This window comes from Pan paniscus, chromosome 13, assembly GCF_029289425.2.
Source record: "Pan paniscus chromosome 13, NHGRI_mPanPan1-v2.0_pri, whole genome shotgun sequence".
Lineage (NCBI taxonomy): Eukaryota > Metazoa > Chordata > Mammalia > Primates > Hominidae > Pan > Pan paniscus.
The window spans coordinates 21,587,804-21,602,460 of NC_073262.2; the positions used below are offsets into that span (position 1 = coordinate 21,587,804).

Genomic DNA, 14,657 nt, shown 5'->3' on the forward strand with positions numbered 1-14,657 from the left:
TGGACAGTATGTTTTTGCATGCCCCAGAGGACATAGATCACTAGGCTGCTAAGGACATTTGAAAGTGAGATTTTACACCTAAAGTAATCTCTGCTTCCCAGTTCCTGTCTCTTGATATTTAGGTTTGGGATTTAAGTATCTGTCCACAGTGGTCTACTGTGGTCTACTGTGGACAGATATTTAAAATTGCTAAATTTAAACAATTTAACAATTGCTAAAATGGTTTTAAGTCCGGGTATTCATTTGTTTACAACTCTTTCAGTTCTGCAAGTACATATTTTGTCCAACAAATGAGTGTTTAGAGCAGAAACTGTGAATTAATTCTAAATGATGAAATGTACTTAGATTATTTTCTAGAGGACCAGGGGCCATTCTGAGATTTTGTAAAATACAAGGTAACCACTGTTTATATTGCAAAAAACAGGGCTTGATTCTCTTTTCAGAGAGAAAAGGTTTATTGTTTTCAGCTGTGTGGGCCTAAAAAAGAAGGGAAAATAAATGGTCACTAAAATTATACTAAACAAGATAATATTTCAGATGTTAAGTATAGTTGATATTCTCACAGTAGGTCTTTCTGTGGGTCCCTGCCCCTCTGATGGTCCCTAATTCTATTAAGTTCCATGGGCAGAAGGGACCACTACAATTTCTGAGCAGTCATGATGGGAGCTGTTTTAGACAGGTCAGCGTGCAGGTTTACAGGTATGACTGAGGTGGGTACAGACAGGAGTCCAGGAATTCGTAGTGTTGGAATGAACTCACATGGGACTTGAGATCTTGAAATGAGCTGACATCAGTAGCCAGGAAAAGGAAGAAAAGCTCAATAGCTTATGGCCTAGCCATACTTCCCTAAAAAACTGTGACCTAAGACTCAGAATATTAATTTACCCAGAGGGTTTTGAAACACAACCTATTCAAAATCAGGGTACTACATAGATAATAAAATACAGCATTAAGCAGAATTGACTGACAACTATGTATGACACACTTAAAAAAATCATGCAGGCCTTTCCCCCAGTGCTCAGATTATAAAATGCAGGGCCACATAATTCAGACAAATGCATGATACATGAGATACTTTGTCTGATTCATCAGGTAAGAGATTGTGGTTGTTTTGGTACTTTGTTTATTACTTAATATGTTAAATTTGTCCTTTAAGTGAAATTAAATTGAATATACCAGTTTGGAGTTGAGAGAGAGGGGAGTGCCAGGGACATACACTTGGATGTCACTGGGTGTTGTACGTTTGTACAGCCATGGGACTGGACATGAGGTCACCTTGGGAGTGAGCGTGGATAGAGAAGTAGACCGAGGGCCACTCAGACACTCAGAGGACAGCAAGGGGAAGTGGATCCAGGAACAAAGAAAGACCAAGGAAGAAAATCAGGCAAGTGCAGTGCAAAAGAAGAGAATGAAGGAGAGAGGGAAGCCCGGCAAGCCAGGGCTCTTGGACTTTGGGACCTGTCTTTTGCTGGTTTGAATGACCTGCATTGTGTGGATGGTGTTGCAGATGTGGCATTCCAAACTGGTCTCATGGGCTCTGCCCTTCAGCCTCCTCGGTAGCTATTTTGTGAATCTCAGGTCATCGTTGCTCCACCAGTCTCAGGAACGTTCTTGGTTTGGTTTCCCACTTTGATGGTGTATCAGTACATTGTTGGCTGTTATACTTTTGAGGTTCCAGAATTCCACCTGCAGTGAAGAAAGCCTTGGCTGCATGGAGAGTGAGTGCAGCTCAGGCAATCTTTGTGCTTACTGGTCTCCTGACTTGCCAGGCATCTGGCTTGACTCGGAGGCCATACAGCTGGACAGTTTTGGATGGCTTTTTGGCCACAAGGCATTATTGCCTCCGTTTTACAAACTGGGTTCAGATAGACTAAGAAACTGGGCTAATTTTACACAGTTAGCATGTGTATTTGTAGACACTGTTTCAAGCACGTGTTTGGTAACTTATTTCTAAAAGACTTGGGACATCCCTAGTCTGTTAGGTTCTGAAGCCATATCTTCTCTAGGAACTAGAAGCATCATCTACGCACACCTTCCAGGCATTTTATGCTCAAGTTTGCCAAATGAAAAAACAATTTGAATCAAGCTATTAATAATTCTATTTATAAGGTATGCCCTCAACTTTAACTCAACTGGCCATCCTTAAGATGCAGGTGGGCTCTGTAGCCGTCAAAAGCTGGACCTGCTGTTGTTGGGGGCCAAGATATTCCTGAGGCTGGAGAAAATGAATAAAGGATTTTATGACCTTCCTGTACTGCTGACAAGAAATCATATGCAACCAAAACTTCAAGAACACTCTGTTGATAATTTTGGAAGAGCCAGCAATACATGACTTTGGCCAAGATATTTTTTTTTCCGTGAACTCTGAAGAGAAGTATTGACCAAGGTCTTATTAGCATCGGAAATCAGGCAAATGCCACAAAAAAATTGTTGAACTTGTCTACTTGTCACTATTTTGTGATCCTGGACATTCCCTTGTTGTCACAAATGCTAGGGAAGAATGCATCTAACTCATATAAATGGTAAATTATAGCATTAAGTGGCTGGCTAAGCAAGAGTTCCTTGGGGGCTGTTGCTTAGAGTTCTTATATAAAGTTTCAATAAGTTCATTCTCTTTTTTTAATTATAAGAAAATATAAGCCACTTACAAATAATTTTATATTTTGCATTTTCTTCTGAAATGCACATTTTTTACAACTTTATATCAGTCTGGGAGTAAACCCAGAGCCTCTGCCCTTGCCTTGGCCTCAAACCACTTTTTGGTTCTAGACATTACCTGGGGGCCACCAATCCAGCAGGAAGCACCTTCTAGCAAAGAATGAATCCCCATCCTCCAGCATGAGCACAAGGACACCAAGAGCACTGTACCCTGCCTGTTGAGGTTCAAGGCTCTTTCATGCAGCACCTGCTCTGGGCAGCCTGTCTGGACTTGCCGCTAGTCCAATCATGTCATCTCAGCTGGGCTCAGCCATACTCTTGGCCATACCTGCCACTGTGCTGTCCACACACCAGCATTTACCCACTTACATTTCAAAAGGGAGCATGTGCTGGTTCCTTTTTGCCTCTTCTTTCTCCAAAGGCCCCTTGGCCCCTGGCTGAGGTAGTTTATCACATAATAAGACCTACCTGCAGGGTCCAGCAGCCTTTGGGATTCCAGAGCAGAGCCATTACATCCACAAGGGAAAATAATGAGGGGAAGTTTCCCCTACTTCTCCTCCCTGCCTCACTGTACTCCTGCGGACAGGTGAGACAGAAGACCCCCAAACCCCAGCACAAACTGTGCGGGGTACAGATCAGGATTGTCAAGGGGAGGGTGAGACCAGATCTCCAGCACACAGCGCAGGCCCCCATAAAATGCTTCTTGCTGGTAGTTAAGACCATGATGAACAGCCTTATCTCAGAAAACACATAGTGGCTATATGACTGCTTACAGAAATGAAAACATGCAGGTCTTTGGCAAGGTTCACTTCCAACAAGTGATGGAAATTAGTGAGATAACCAGCAGAGGGCCTCTGATAATGATAACCTTCCAGGTCAGCAAATGGAGGAACAGCCGGGGGCCATATGCAGGGTTGGAAAAGAGTCCTTACGAGAGGTAAAATAGAGAGATGAAACCTTTAAAAGATTTTCCAAAGCACCAAACCCAATAGTGAGGAAGGGAGAATAATTAGGGATAGTTAATATATGAGATGCAAATGAGTTCCCTAGCTTTTAAAGGACGTAGGTAATTAATAATGACACACTGAAGAAGTCAGGAAAAGCTGGACAGACAGGTGGCAATCTTCTGTCACATTGGTAGCAATGGTCAGTTTTACCTGGTGCTCAATATACCCTTGATGGGTGGCAGTGGTTGCACACAGCGTGGCTGGCATGATGTTCATAATTGCTTCTATTTACTAATTGTTAGCCGCATGCCAGGTGCTGTGCTAAGCATATCACATGCACCATCTCATTGAATTCTATGACCCTGTCCAAGAGGACCATTTGATGGGCTGTCATTCTGGGCTGCTTGAGCTCAGTTGACCACAGCAGCAGTCAGTGAACTTGACCCAGAGGACAATGCCTGTATCTTAATGAAACTCTTTCCTCACACCTCTACTGCCCATACAGAAGTGCTTGTTCCAGCAAGGCCAAGAAGAAGTCAGATGGTTTGGCCCAGCCTCTCACCCTGCTGGGAAAGCCAGTCTTCCAGGGGGCTGGAAGAGAATGTGGCTTTCGTGATAGACAGCAGGCACTTCTGCAGGTCCCACAACACTGGTCTGGGGTAGGTGCCATGCCAGAAAACAGGCAACAGCAACAATGGGAAAAAAAGAGCCACTCCAGGTGTAAAGTATAGAAGAAATGAGGTTCAGCAAATAAAAATATTTCTTTAAAAATGGCTTTATAAAAAATGAAATGTGTTTATTATATAAAAATTAAAACACTGAAGAAAAGTACCAAATCCAAGTTGAAAAAACATTACCGAGAATCTCATCACTCCAGAAACATCATGAACATTTATCCCTGCAGACACCTCTCTGTGCCTATGTACAAAGAGGAGAAAGAGGGAGGCTGGAGGCATACGATGATGCAGAGACACGGAAAACTACAAGAAAACTTGGATCATATGATATGTAAAAATGATGTTACTTGATATTGACTGAAGAAAAACAAGTGAAGCTAAAAGGAATTGGTGAACTTCCTTGGTATATGCAATATTCATTCCTAAAATTTGTTGCTAAAATTAAGAAAAGAGATAATGAAGGCATTAAGAGGTCAGAGCCACTGTCTTCTTCAACTGTGTGCCTCACCTTCAGCTGGAATCTTGGCCATGGAAAATGGGAAACAGCATGCATGTACTTTCTCCCTCCCCTCTTAGAACTCCTGGCTTTGTCGTACCCTTCTATGTTGTCTATAGCATTTATATTCTCTTTTGTGACCATGAATGCTGTAGCTATTTAGTTCCTATTGAAATGGAGCCACAGATTTCACCTCTATTCTTTATTCCATGTTCCCTACATTCACAAATTCTTCACTTCAGTTTTTCTGGCTGTCTGGATGCTGTCACCTAGTGGCTTGTTAACCAGAGGCTCCTGGGGCCGCATGCCTCCGTGCTCGCATGTTTGACAGTGTCTCTCTGCTGTCTGCAATCTTGAAAGACAACCTGTTGAGGTCTAACAGTCTTGGTTTCCAACTTGGTCTATCTCAGAACTTAGTAGACCTTGCTGATCGTCCCCGGCTTTGGCTTTGCTAGGAATTTGGAGGCTGGGCTGAGTTGTTCCCCATTGAAGGTGAATTCTGGATGCCCTCAGAAATTTTCTTTTTAGTCTTGAGGTTAAGCAGTTCACCAGGATATGTATTGGTGTTGTTCTGCATCATTTTTGTCCCCTGGAAAATGGCATATCCTTTTGATCTGGAGAAAAATGACTTGTTATTTTGGGAAATGTTTCAACTAGTAAAACCTTGAATGTTTTCATGTTCTATTTGCTTTGTTCTCTTCCTCAGGAATACCAATTATGTGTGTATGTTGGTTCTCCTTTGCCTTCAGTATCTATTATCTGCTTTAAAATAATTTCATTTTGTGTGGATTTCTCATTCCTACCTGCCACATCCTTACCTGTGTTTTCAGTGTGTGTGTATGTGTGTGCATGTATGTGGTATTTGCATGAGTGTGGTGTATACATATGAGTGTGTGTTTATTGTTGTTCCTTTGCTGATGTTTCCACCTCAGTGCTTGTGTTAGTCTGTGTGTTGCTATAAAGGAATATCTGAAGCTTGGTAATTTATTTTAAAAAAAGAGGTTTAATTGGGTCTGTAGGATGTACAGGAAGCATGGTGCTGGCATCTGCTCCTAGTGAGGCCTCAGGAAGCTTCCAACTATGGTAGAAGGCAAAGGGAGAGTAGGCGGTATCAGATGGTGAGAGAGGGAGCAAGAGAGAGGTGGGGAGGTGCCAGGTTCTTTAAACACCAGCTCTCTTGGCCGGGCATGGTGGCTTACGCCTGTAATCCCAGCACTTTGGGAGGCCGAGGAGGGCGGATCACGAGGTCAGGAGATCGAGACCATCCTGGCTAACACAGTGAAACCCTGTCTCTACTAAAAATACAAAAAATTAGCCAGGCGTAGTGACGGGCGCTTATAGTCCCAGCTACCGGGAGGCTGAGGCAGGAGAATGGCGTGAACCTGGGAGGCGGAGCTTGCAGTGAGCTGAGATGGCACCACTGCACTCCTGCCTGGGCAACAGAGCGAGACTCTGTCTCAAAAACAAAACAAAACAAAACAATAACAACAACAACAAAAACCCCACCAGCTCTCATGTGAACTCAGTGCAAGAACTCACTCATCAGCAAGAGATGGTGCTCAGCCATTCATAAGGCATCCACCCACATGACCCAACACCTTCCAGCAGGCCCCACCTCCAACAGTGGGAACCACATTTCAACATGAGATTTGCAGGGGACAAACATCCAAACCATAACATACAGTTCCTTTTCTTTTTCCATGTGTCTTCTGAGCTCCACCAGTTCTCTTTTCGTCTCCTTTGAGTGTGTTCTTACATTGCTTTCTTGAATTCTGGTGACTGTTCCTGTGATGAGGCCATACTGTCTGTTTTCTTTAAGACTCTCATGAACTACTTGTGTCCTGAGGTTGTCCTCTTATCATGTGTATTTTTTTTTTTTTGAAACAGAGTCTCGCTCTGTTGCCAGGCTGGAGTGCAGTGGCATGATCTTGGCTCACTGCAACCTCTGCCTCCCAGGTTCAAGCGATCCTCCTGCCTCAGCCCCCTGAGTAGCTGAGACTACAGGTGTGCACCAACACACCCGGCTAATTTTTTTTGTTATGTATATTTAGTAGAGATGGGGTTTCACCATATTGTTCAGGCTGGTCTTGAACTTCTGACCTCGTGATCCACCCTCCTCAGCCTCCCAAAGTGCTGGGATTACAGGTGTGAGCCACCGCACCCGGTCATCATGTGTATTCTTTATGTGATTTTCTTTCTGTTCCTCTCCTCCTTCAAAAAGTATTAATTTTTAGTTTTGCAGTTTATATGCACAGCACCTGTGGTGTTCTATTCAGCACTCTACTCAGTGTTGAATACAGCCTGCCAGCAGCAAAAGAATAATGTGGAAGAAGGGATAATAATTTGAATAGCTAATGCTTACATCGTGCTTACCATGTGCCAGACACTACACCGGATGCACAAACTCATTTAATACCCCAGCAACTCTTATGAAGTAGATTCCATTATTCTGTCCACTTTGCTGATGAGGAAGCTGAGGCATGGAGTGTTATGTAGGTTGCATGAGGGCACAAAGTTGGGAAGCAGCAGAGCTGGGGTTGCAATGCAGAGAACCCAGCCCCACAGTCTGTGTATTCAAGCCCTCTGAGAGAACGTCTCCCATCTCTGCTCAGTGGTCACAAGGGCTGGTGGCTCCCAGGAGAGTCACCTGTCCTGTGTGCTGCTGTACAGTGGTCACGACTCTCCTCCCTCCCTGCCAGGTCACTTTCAGCGCCTTCTGAACTGGGTCCAAGGTCACAGACAGTGGGCATGGTGTGGCAGCCTAGCTGCTTCTTCAGCCCCCTCCCCTGCTGGTCTGTGATGCTGGGGTTTGGTCTCTTTTATCTCTGTCCCTGCTCAAGGCCCAGGCAGACTCCTACATTTTGTCACTTTAACCAAAGAGTAGTTAGAGACTTTTCCAGGGCTGTGACTCTTACTTTAGGAGAAATCTGCCCCTCTTGGTTCTCGGCATGCTCCCATGTCTCAGTTTACAGGACTTGGTAGTCAGGCTTTTTGTTTGTGCTTTAGGATTATAGCCACTTCCCTATTTAATAGATTTTTTTTCCTTACCATTTTTACCCTTCTTTTCCTTATTGTTTTGTGATTTTGAAGAAGGGTAGTTGAGCTGAAGCTTTACTTCACTATCTTTTGCCAGAAATGCTCTGCGCTTGGTTTCTGCCGGGCTCACCTCCTCCCTGTGGTCTTACATACTTCATCTGTCCATTCATTCCGTAAGTAACTACTGAGCGCCTGCTGGGCATCAGACACTGGTATAGGCATTGGGTACTGAAGAGAGCAAGACAGACCTGGTCCCTGCTGTGTTGGAGCAGAGATGCCAGTCGGGGGAGACAGGCAGGCCTGCAAACAAAAGACATTGTCCAGAGTAAAAATGGTGGTGAGAAAAATAAGACATGGCGATGTGACCAGGTGACTGCTCTCAACTTGGTGGTCGAGAAGAGCTTCTTGGAGGAAAAGTCATGTCGGCTTAGACCCAGTTAACAGAAAGGCACCAGACTTGGGAAGAGGGTTTCAAGCAGAGGAAGCAACCCACACAGGGCTGCAAGGCTGGAACAGGCTCGGCAATGGTCACATTCAAGGGAAAGACGAGGGCCCATTGTGGCCAGGGTGTGTGAGCGAGGGGAGCAGTGTGCAAGGCCTATTGGAGAGGCCTGCAGGGGTTCGAGGAGGGTAGGTATTAGGATTGGGTTCTGAGTGGGATGGGAGTCTACTGGAGAGTTTGAAGCAGAGGGTGACATGGCCTGATGCATATTTTAAAAAGTCTCTTTGGCTCCTGAGGGGAATGCATGTTGGAGTAGCACAAGGTGGGCACAGGCCTTCCCCTCAGGAAGGAGCTGAGGTTGGCTTGGATGGGTGGTGACCTTGGAGATGGTGAGGGACAGATGATGGAGTGAATGGGCTCCAGCAGTGGGTGGCTGGGGGGTGCGCTGCACTTCCTGCAGCTCCTAGAGCAGGCTCTGAAGCCCCTCCAGTCGCCCTGCCCTCCATGGGTGCTGTCTCCGCGATGTTAGGCACCAATGCCTGTGTGCTGCACACATTGCTCCTGGCCAGCAGCTTATATACTTGATGGAAAAGGAATTCCTGGCCTGGCATCCTCCCCAGCATCCTCTACTCAGACTCCTTCTCCACATCCCCCCATCAGTACAGGCACAGCCCTCAGGTTGTCTGGTGTTGCAGCCGAGGTCTGCATTTTGGATATTTGATGAACAGGGATGAAACAGAAAGTTAGTGGATTCCAAAAGACTTAATTTTACCACTTATTTCTAGTTCCAGTCAAAAAAGCTTGCGGGAGGGAGAAAGGAATAAAAGATTAAAATAAGTACTAGGGATTGTTAGCGTCTCAGTATGTGCACCACACGTGTCTTCATCTGCTATGGCTGAGCAGGGCTTGTTCTTCCCGGGAAATTTAGACATGAACGGTATCCAAAAGCCCTCAGGGCTTCTCTTTCACCTCTTCATGATAAGTGTCCAGGCCTATGTTTTAAAATAGACCTTGTAGAGGCCGCTGAGTCCTTGTCTTCTGAGCTGTGGATCGCCTGCACTTGGCACTTTTGTGGAGCAAAAGGAAGACCTAGTGCTTTGGGACCCTCATCCCAGTGATTTGGCATCGTGAGGCAATTGCCTCTTCCTGTGTAAGAACTCAAGCGGGTCAAGTGTAAGTTTTTCAAAGAAATATTTCTTCTTTCTGATATTTTAAAGACAATTTAATACACAATAAATTGTTTCTTGTTTTATTTAGCATAAGGATTGAGAAGGCCACATTTATAGGACACACACTACGTACCAAGCACTATCCCAGACCCTGTACATTATTTTCTCCTTTAAGCCTTGTCTCATTTTACAGATGAGAAAACTGAGCCTCAGCTAAGGTAGCCAAGCGGAGTTACACAATTCATGTATAATCAAGCAAGGTCTAAGTCAGGGTCTGTGTGGTCCTGGGGCCTCTCTCTTGCCCACACTCCCTGGGCAGCAGCAGAGGCTGTGGAGTGTTGCCACTGTGAGTGGGATGGTAGCCCTCCTTTCTGTAATCCAGTGAATCGAAAGCATTGTTAGAATGTGGATGATTTTAAAGCTAAATAGCTATTAATTTCCCAACATTAGCTTTGAGAGATCGAGTAGTTTACCCAAAGTCATCAAGCTAGAGGAACCCTAAATCTTGGAATATTAAAACCAATACTTATAATGTTACCAGTAGAGGGTGTCCAGGTTCTTGGCGTTTTGAACAAGGAATTGGACAAAATACACAAAGCAAGGAAAGAGCCAAGAAAAGCAGAAATTTACCGAAAAACGAAAGTGTACTCCACAGGGTGGGAGCCAGTGAGCATAGGGCCTCAAGAGCTCTGTTATAGAATTTTCTGGGGTTTAAATACCCTCTAGAGGTTTCCCATTGGTTACTTGATGTGCACCCTATGTAAATGAAGGAGTAACCCCCAATCAGAGGCTGAAGTGAAGTTACAAACTTAGACTCCTATGCTTTGGTTGCTTTCTGCAATCAATCAGAGATACTTTCAATTTTCCATCTGCCGCGCAGAAAATGTGGGGGGTTTTACAAAGGGAGTAGCCTCCAGTCCTTTTGTTGCTTAGGTGTGGAGAGTTGGGTTTTTCTTTCTGATTTAGTTCTAGGAGGTCAGCATGAATCAGCCTTAGGTTCCTTGTCTCCAGACTCTTTTCTGCCTCAATAACACCTTAAGTATGTGGCTCGAATGGCTCTATGACAATTTAGGGACAGTGATCTGTACTTTTTGAGATCTTTGAAGAAAAAATTATTTTAAAATTAAATAATTTTACAGCGTTAGTACAATGTTATAGTAACACTGTCTGGACATGGGAAAGAAGAAATTTTTTTCACTGTTCCCCATCCTGGGCCTCACTGCCATAACAAGTAATGTGCTTTTGTTTTTCTGTCTCCTTTTAATAACTTTTCATACTTTTGCACATGCTTTATATAATTGTAGTCCAAGTGAAGACACAGTGGTATTTCCTCATGACTTCATTTATTTCACTGTATTATTTTTCAGTGCTGTTACTTTTTCTTTATGATACCCATCGTATTGATAAACTAGGGTGTTCTTAGCCTTCAGTTGATTTCTGAGTTTTTTCCTCTTCTCTCTGTCTCTGCTCACCACCCTCCATGTCCTGTGATTCCACATTACCCCTGGTTATGTTAAGGGTGGTGATCTGAAATTGACCAGATGAAATTGGCCTGGAGCATAAGAGAGCAATTTGGGGTGGGGGGTGCCCTTCTCACTTTAAAAGCATGAAACATACTCTCCTTTGTGCCACTGTTAGTTTTGGCTGAGCAGTAAGCTGTAACTCCTTGGCACGCCTTTTACAGCTGCTAACATTTGACGATCTGCTGCTCCCTGTGTTAACTGGCATCCCTGTTAATGGAAAAAGCAGTGTACTCTGGTTGCCTAGACTACACCTTCACAGTGTGCTTTATGTATTAGGTCTGAGCTGGCAGCACTTAAAAATAAATCAGCCGGGTCAAGGCAAACATTAATCCTTGCTTCCAGAGCTTGTCTTTATTTTTTTAAGTTAATGAGCTAGAGCAGAAGCAATAGAATGCTTTTATTTTAGAGCCCCGGGTCAATTTATGGGTTAAAGGGGGTTATTTTCTGACCAAGTGGGTGGTCAAAGTATTGAAGCCCCACACATGATGGAGAGTCACAGTTTCTATCCAGCTGGTCTTAGGTTGGCTGATGGACCCAAGGTCTTTTGCTGATTCCCTCCTCCCTGCAGTGGATTCTAGGGTCACTAGTGGGTATCATTGAAAGAGTTTGACTTCTGCTCTCAGGAAATTGACGAAGACCTATTTCTAAAGCACTGTGCTGGGGATCCAGGAAGATATAAAAGGTATGGGGCTGGTGTCTGCCTTATGAGCTTGATACCTAGTTGGGAGACAGGGAAATTTTGAAAGGTAACACATCAAGGGAACGCGAGTTCAGTAGGGCTGACTGAAGGTTCCTGTGGAGGGAGAGGCATAGGGAGTTTGGTGTAATATATAGGTTGATATAGGCTTTTAAGTTTGGGTTCGTTCACTCATTCAGCAAGAATTTATTGTGCTGGGAATGCAATAATGAGCAGGTGCCTGCTTTCCTAAAATTTACACTCTAACTAGGAGAAGGCAGATGGTAAATGCAATAATTTCCGGGAGTAGGATGAAGCTAAAAGAAAATCTGGAGAGAGTTCTTCAGGCCTAGGGAATTGCAAGTGCTGAGCCAGTGCACAGTACAGAGCCTGCAGGAGCCAACGAAAAGGGATTAGAGCCAAGGCCCTTTCGTTCTCATACTCCTGCTCCCACCTCTCCTCACAAGGGGGGCCTTTCCTTTCCACCCACTTGCTTCCTCCTGCCTGTTGGTATTCATGTCTTGACTTTGTATTTTATGTTCATTTGTTTATTTATTTATGTTTTGCTGTCCCCCACTAGAATGTAAACTGTGAGATCTGGGATTTGTTTTGTTTATTGCTCTAACTTTAGTGCTTAAAACAGTGCCTGGCACACTTATTAAGTGCTTATTAAGTAAGCACTTAATAAGCACATGAATGGGTGAAGGAAAGGCCCACGTGGTTGGGCACAGGGAGAAGGGAGGGTAGCACAAGATTCAGGAAGTGGATGGATGCAAAGGAGGGCATGTTTGGGGGGACTGTGCGAGGCCTCTGCAGGGACAGTGGGAGGACCAGATGCACAAGGGCAGACGGTCTCATCTAGAAAGCAAACCTAAGAGCCTTCAGTGGAAGTCAGAACATTCGTCCTCCAGTTTACATTCTAGTTGGGGACAGCAATAAGTAAATAAATAAATAACATTGATCCTCCCTTTCTTCTCTTTTTCTCTCCACATTTTTAGCACTTACTATGTTCCAAGCCCTGTTGGCACCAGAGATACAAAAGAGGAATTAGGCACGGTGTGATATTTGACTCTGGGGAGAATAACAGTCCATCCTAAAGATTTGAAAAGAAAGAATCAAATTATACAAAGAAAGAACTGAATTATTTGAACACAAACTTGTATGTGCGTTCCTAGCTTTTCCTGTTGCTTACAGCATTAATATTGACATCTGGTAATTTGCTTACAGATGATAGTTCTGGGAATTCATGTCTGAATCGCTAATGCAGATTGATGTGTATATATTTGTAGAAGTGACACAATCAAATAATTATTGTAAAGGATTAATATAGTAATTAATAAATAAGATCAATGTAAACATGCAGAAGTTGATTCACATGTATTTAATGAAAAAGCTACATAAGGATAATAGAAAGACTGTGCTTGTGCTTAGCATGGGAAGAATGTACAGTTGACCCTTGAACAGCATGGATTTGAATTGCATGGGCCCACTTATATTCAGACTTTTTTCAGTAAAAGTTAAACCGAGTGTGCCTGCCTCTTCTTCCACCTCTTCCACCTCTTCTGCCTCTACCACCCTTGAGACAGCAAGATCAATCCCTCCTCTTCCTCCTCCTCAGCCTATTCAACACGAAGACAAAGAGAATGAAGACCTCTGTGATGATCCACTTCCACTTAATGAATAACAAATATATTTTCTCTTCCTTATCATTTCCATAATGACATTTTCTTTTATCTGGTTTATAGTAAAAATACATATAACATATACAATATGTGTTAATTGACTGTTTATGTTATCTTTAAGGCTTCTAGTCAACTGTAGGCTATTAGTTAAGTTTTTGGGAAGCCAAAAGTTATGTGTGGATTTTCAACTGTGTGGGGAGTCAGTGCCCCTAATCTCCGCGTTGTCAGAGGGTCAGCCATATTTGTGTGTGTGTCAGCCTGTGACTGGACTTGGCAAGAAGAGAGGGTATCACATTTTCTCATTTCTTTCCTCTCAGGAATAATTCCGGCTAATGGGAAGATGACTGTGACTATTAAGTTTACACCCTTTCAGTATGGGACTGCACAAATAAAAATGCAGTTATGGATTTCGCAGTTCAACTCTCAACCATACGAATGTGTCTTCACCGGAACGTGCTATCCCAACATGGCCTTACCGTATGGCGTCTTTGCAGTGTTTTTGTTTATTTTTAACCCTTTTTTGAAAATCCAAGTCTTCCTTTCTTCCATTCTGTCTTTCTTGTAAAAGAATGTCATCAAAAACTTATTTAAAATGATGAGCCAACATAAGATATACTTTAAAACATAACAGAAATATAGAACATATCTATGCTAGTAGCAGGAGTTGCTTCTGACAAGACGGGAAGAAACAAGAAAAAGGGATTTTTGAAGGACATGTTTTTTCACTGATCACTACTGGTGCACTGTTGGAATTTTTTTACCATATGTGTGTCTTATTGCCTAGTCAAAAATGTAAACAATAGGGCCAGAACAACATAACTGTTTTTAAGGTTTCCATATAGCATTTTAATTAATTGAGTCCCTGCTGTTTGCAGTGCCCATTGCAAAGCTCAGTGGGAAATGGCCCACAACCTCAAGAGACCAAAATAAGTCATATAACAAGTGATTTCACATGAGGCAGTGACAGAAATGTCTGAAAAACAGAAATGTTTGAAAAACACAGGAGGTTTTTCAAAGCACCATCAGACTTCAAGTCAGAGTAAAGATGTGAAATGGGATTAAGTTGTGCTTCATAACAAATCCTTTCTGAACTTCCATTTCCATTTGAATATGAGCTTGTACTTTTATATGTCAGTACCTCTGGTTAACATCATGATTTTTTTCTTATACCCGAGATTTTTATATAAACGTTAAAAGTTGCTGGGTATGGTGACTCGCGCCTGTAATCCCAGCACTTTGGGAGGCTGAGGCGGGTGGATCACCTGAGGTCAGGCTTTCAAGACCAGCCTGGCCAACATGGGGAAACCCTGTCTCTACTAAAAATACAAAAATTACCTGGGCGTGGCAGCGT

At 43.4% G+C, this 14,657-nt stretch overlaps 1 protein-coding gene across 19 annotated transcripts in view; it reads left to right on the forward strand.

The window, feature by feature from the left end:
* CFAP221 (cilia and flagella associated protein 221) overlaps positions 1-14,657 on the forward strand; it is a 119,189-nt gene that overhangs the window by 43,164 nt on the left and 61,368 nt on the right. For all 19 annotated transcript variants that reach the window (XM_057301386.1, XM_034953950.2, XM_034953951.3 and 16 more), the window contains one exon: positions 13,624-13,783. In XM_057301386.1, the coding sequence (XP_057157369.1) occupies positions 13,624-13,783 (160 nt within the window). The remainder of the gene's footprint in view (positions 1-13,623; positions 13,784-14,657) is intronic.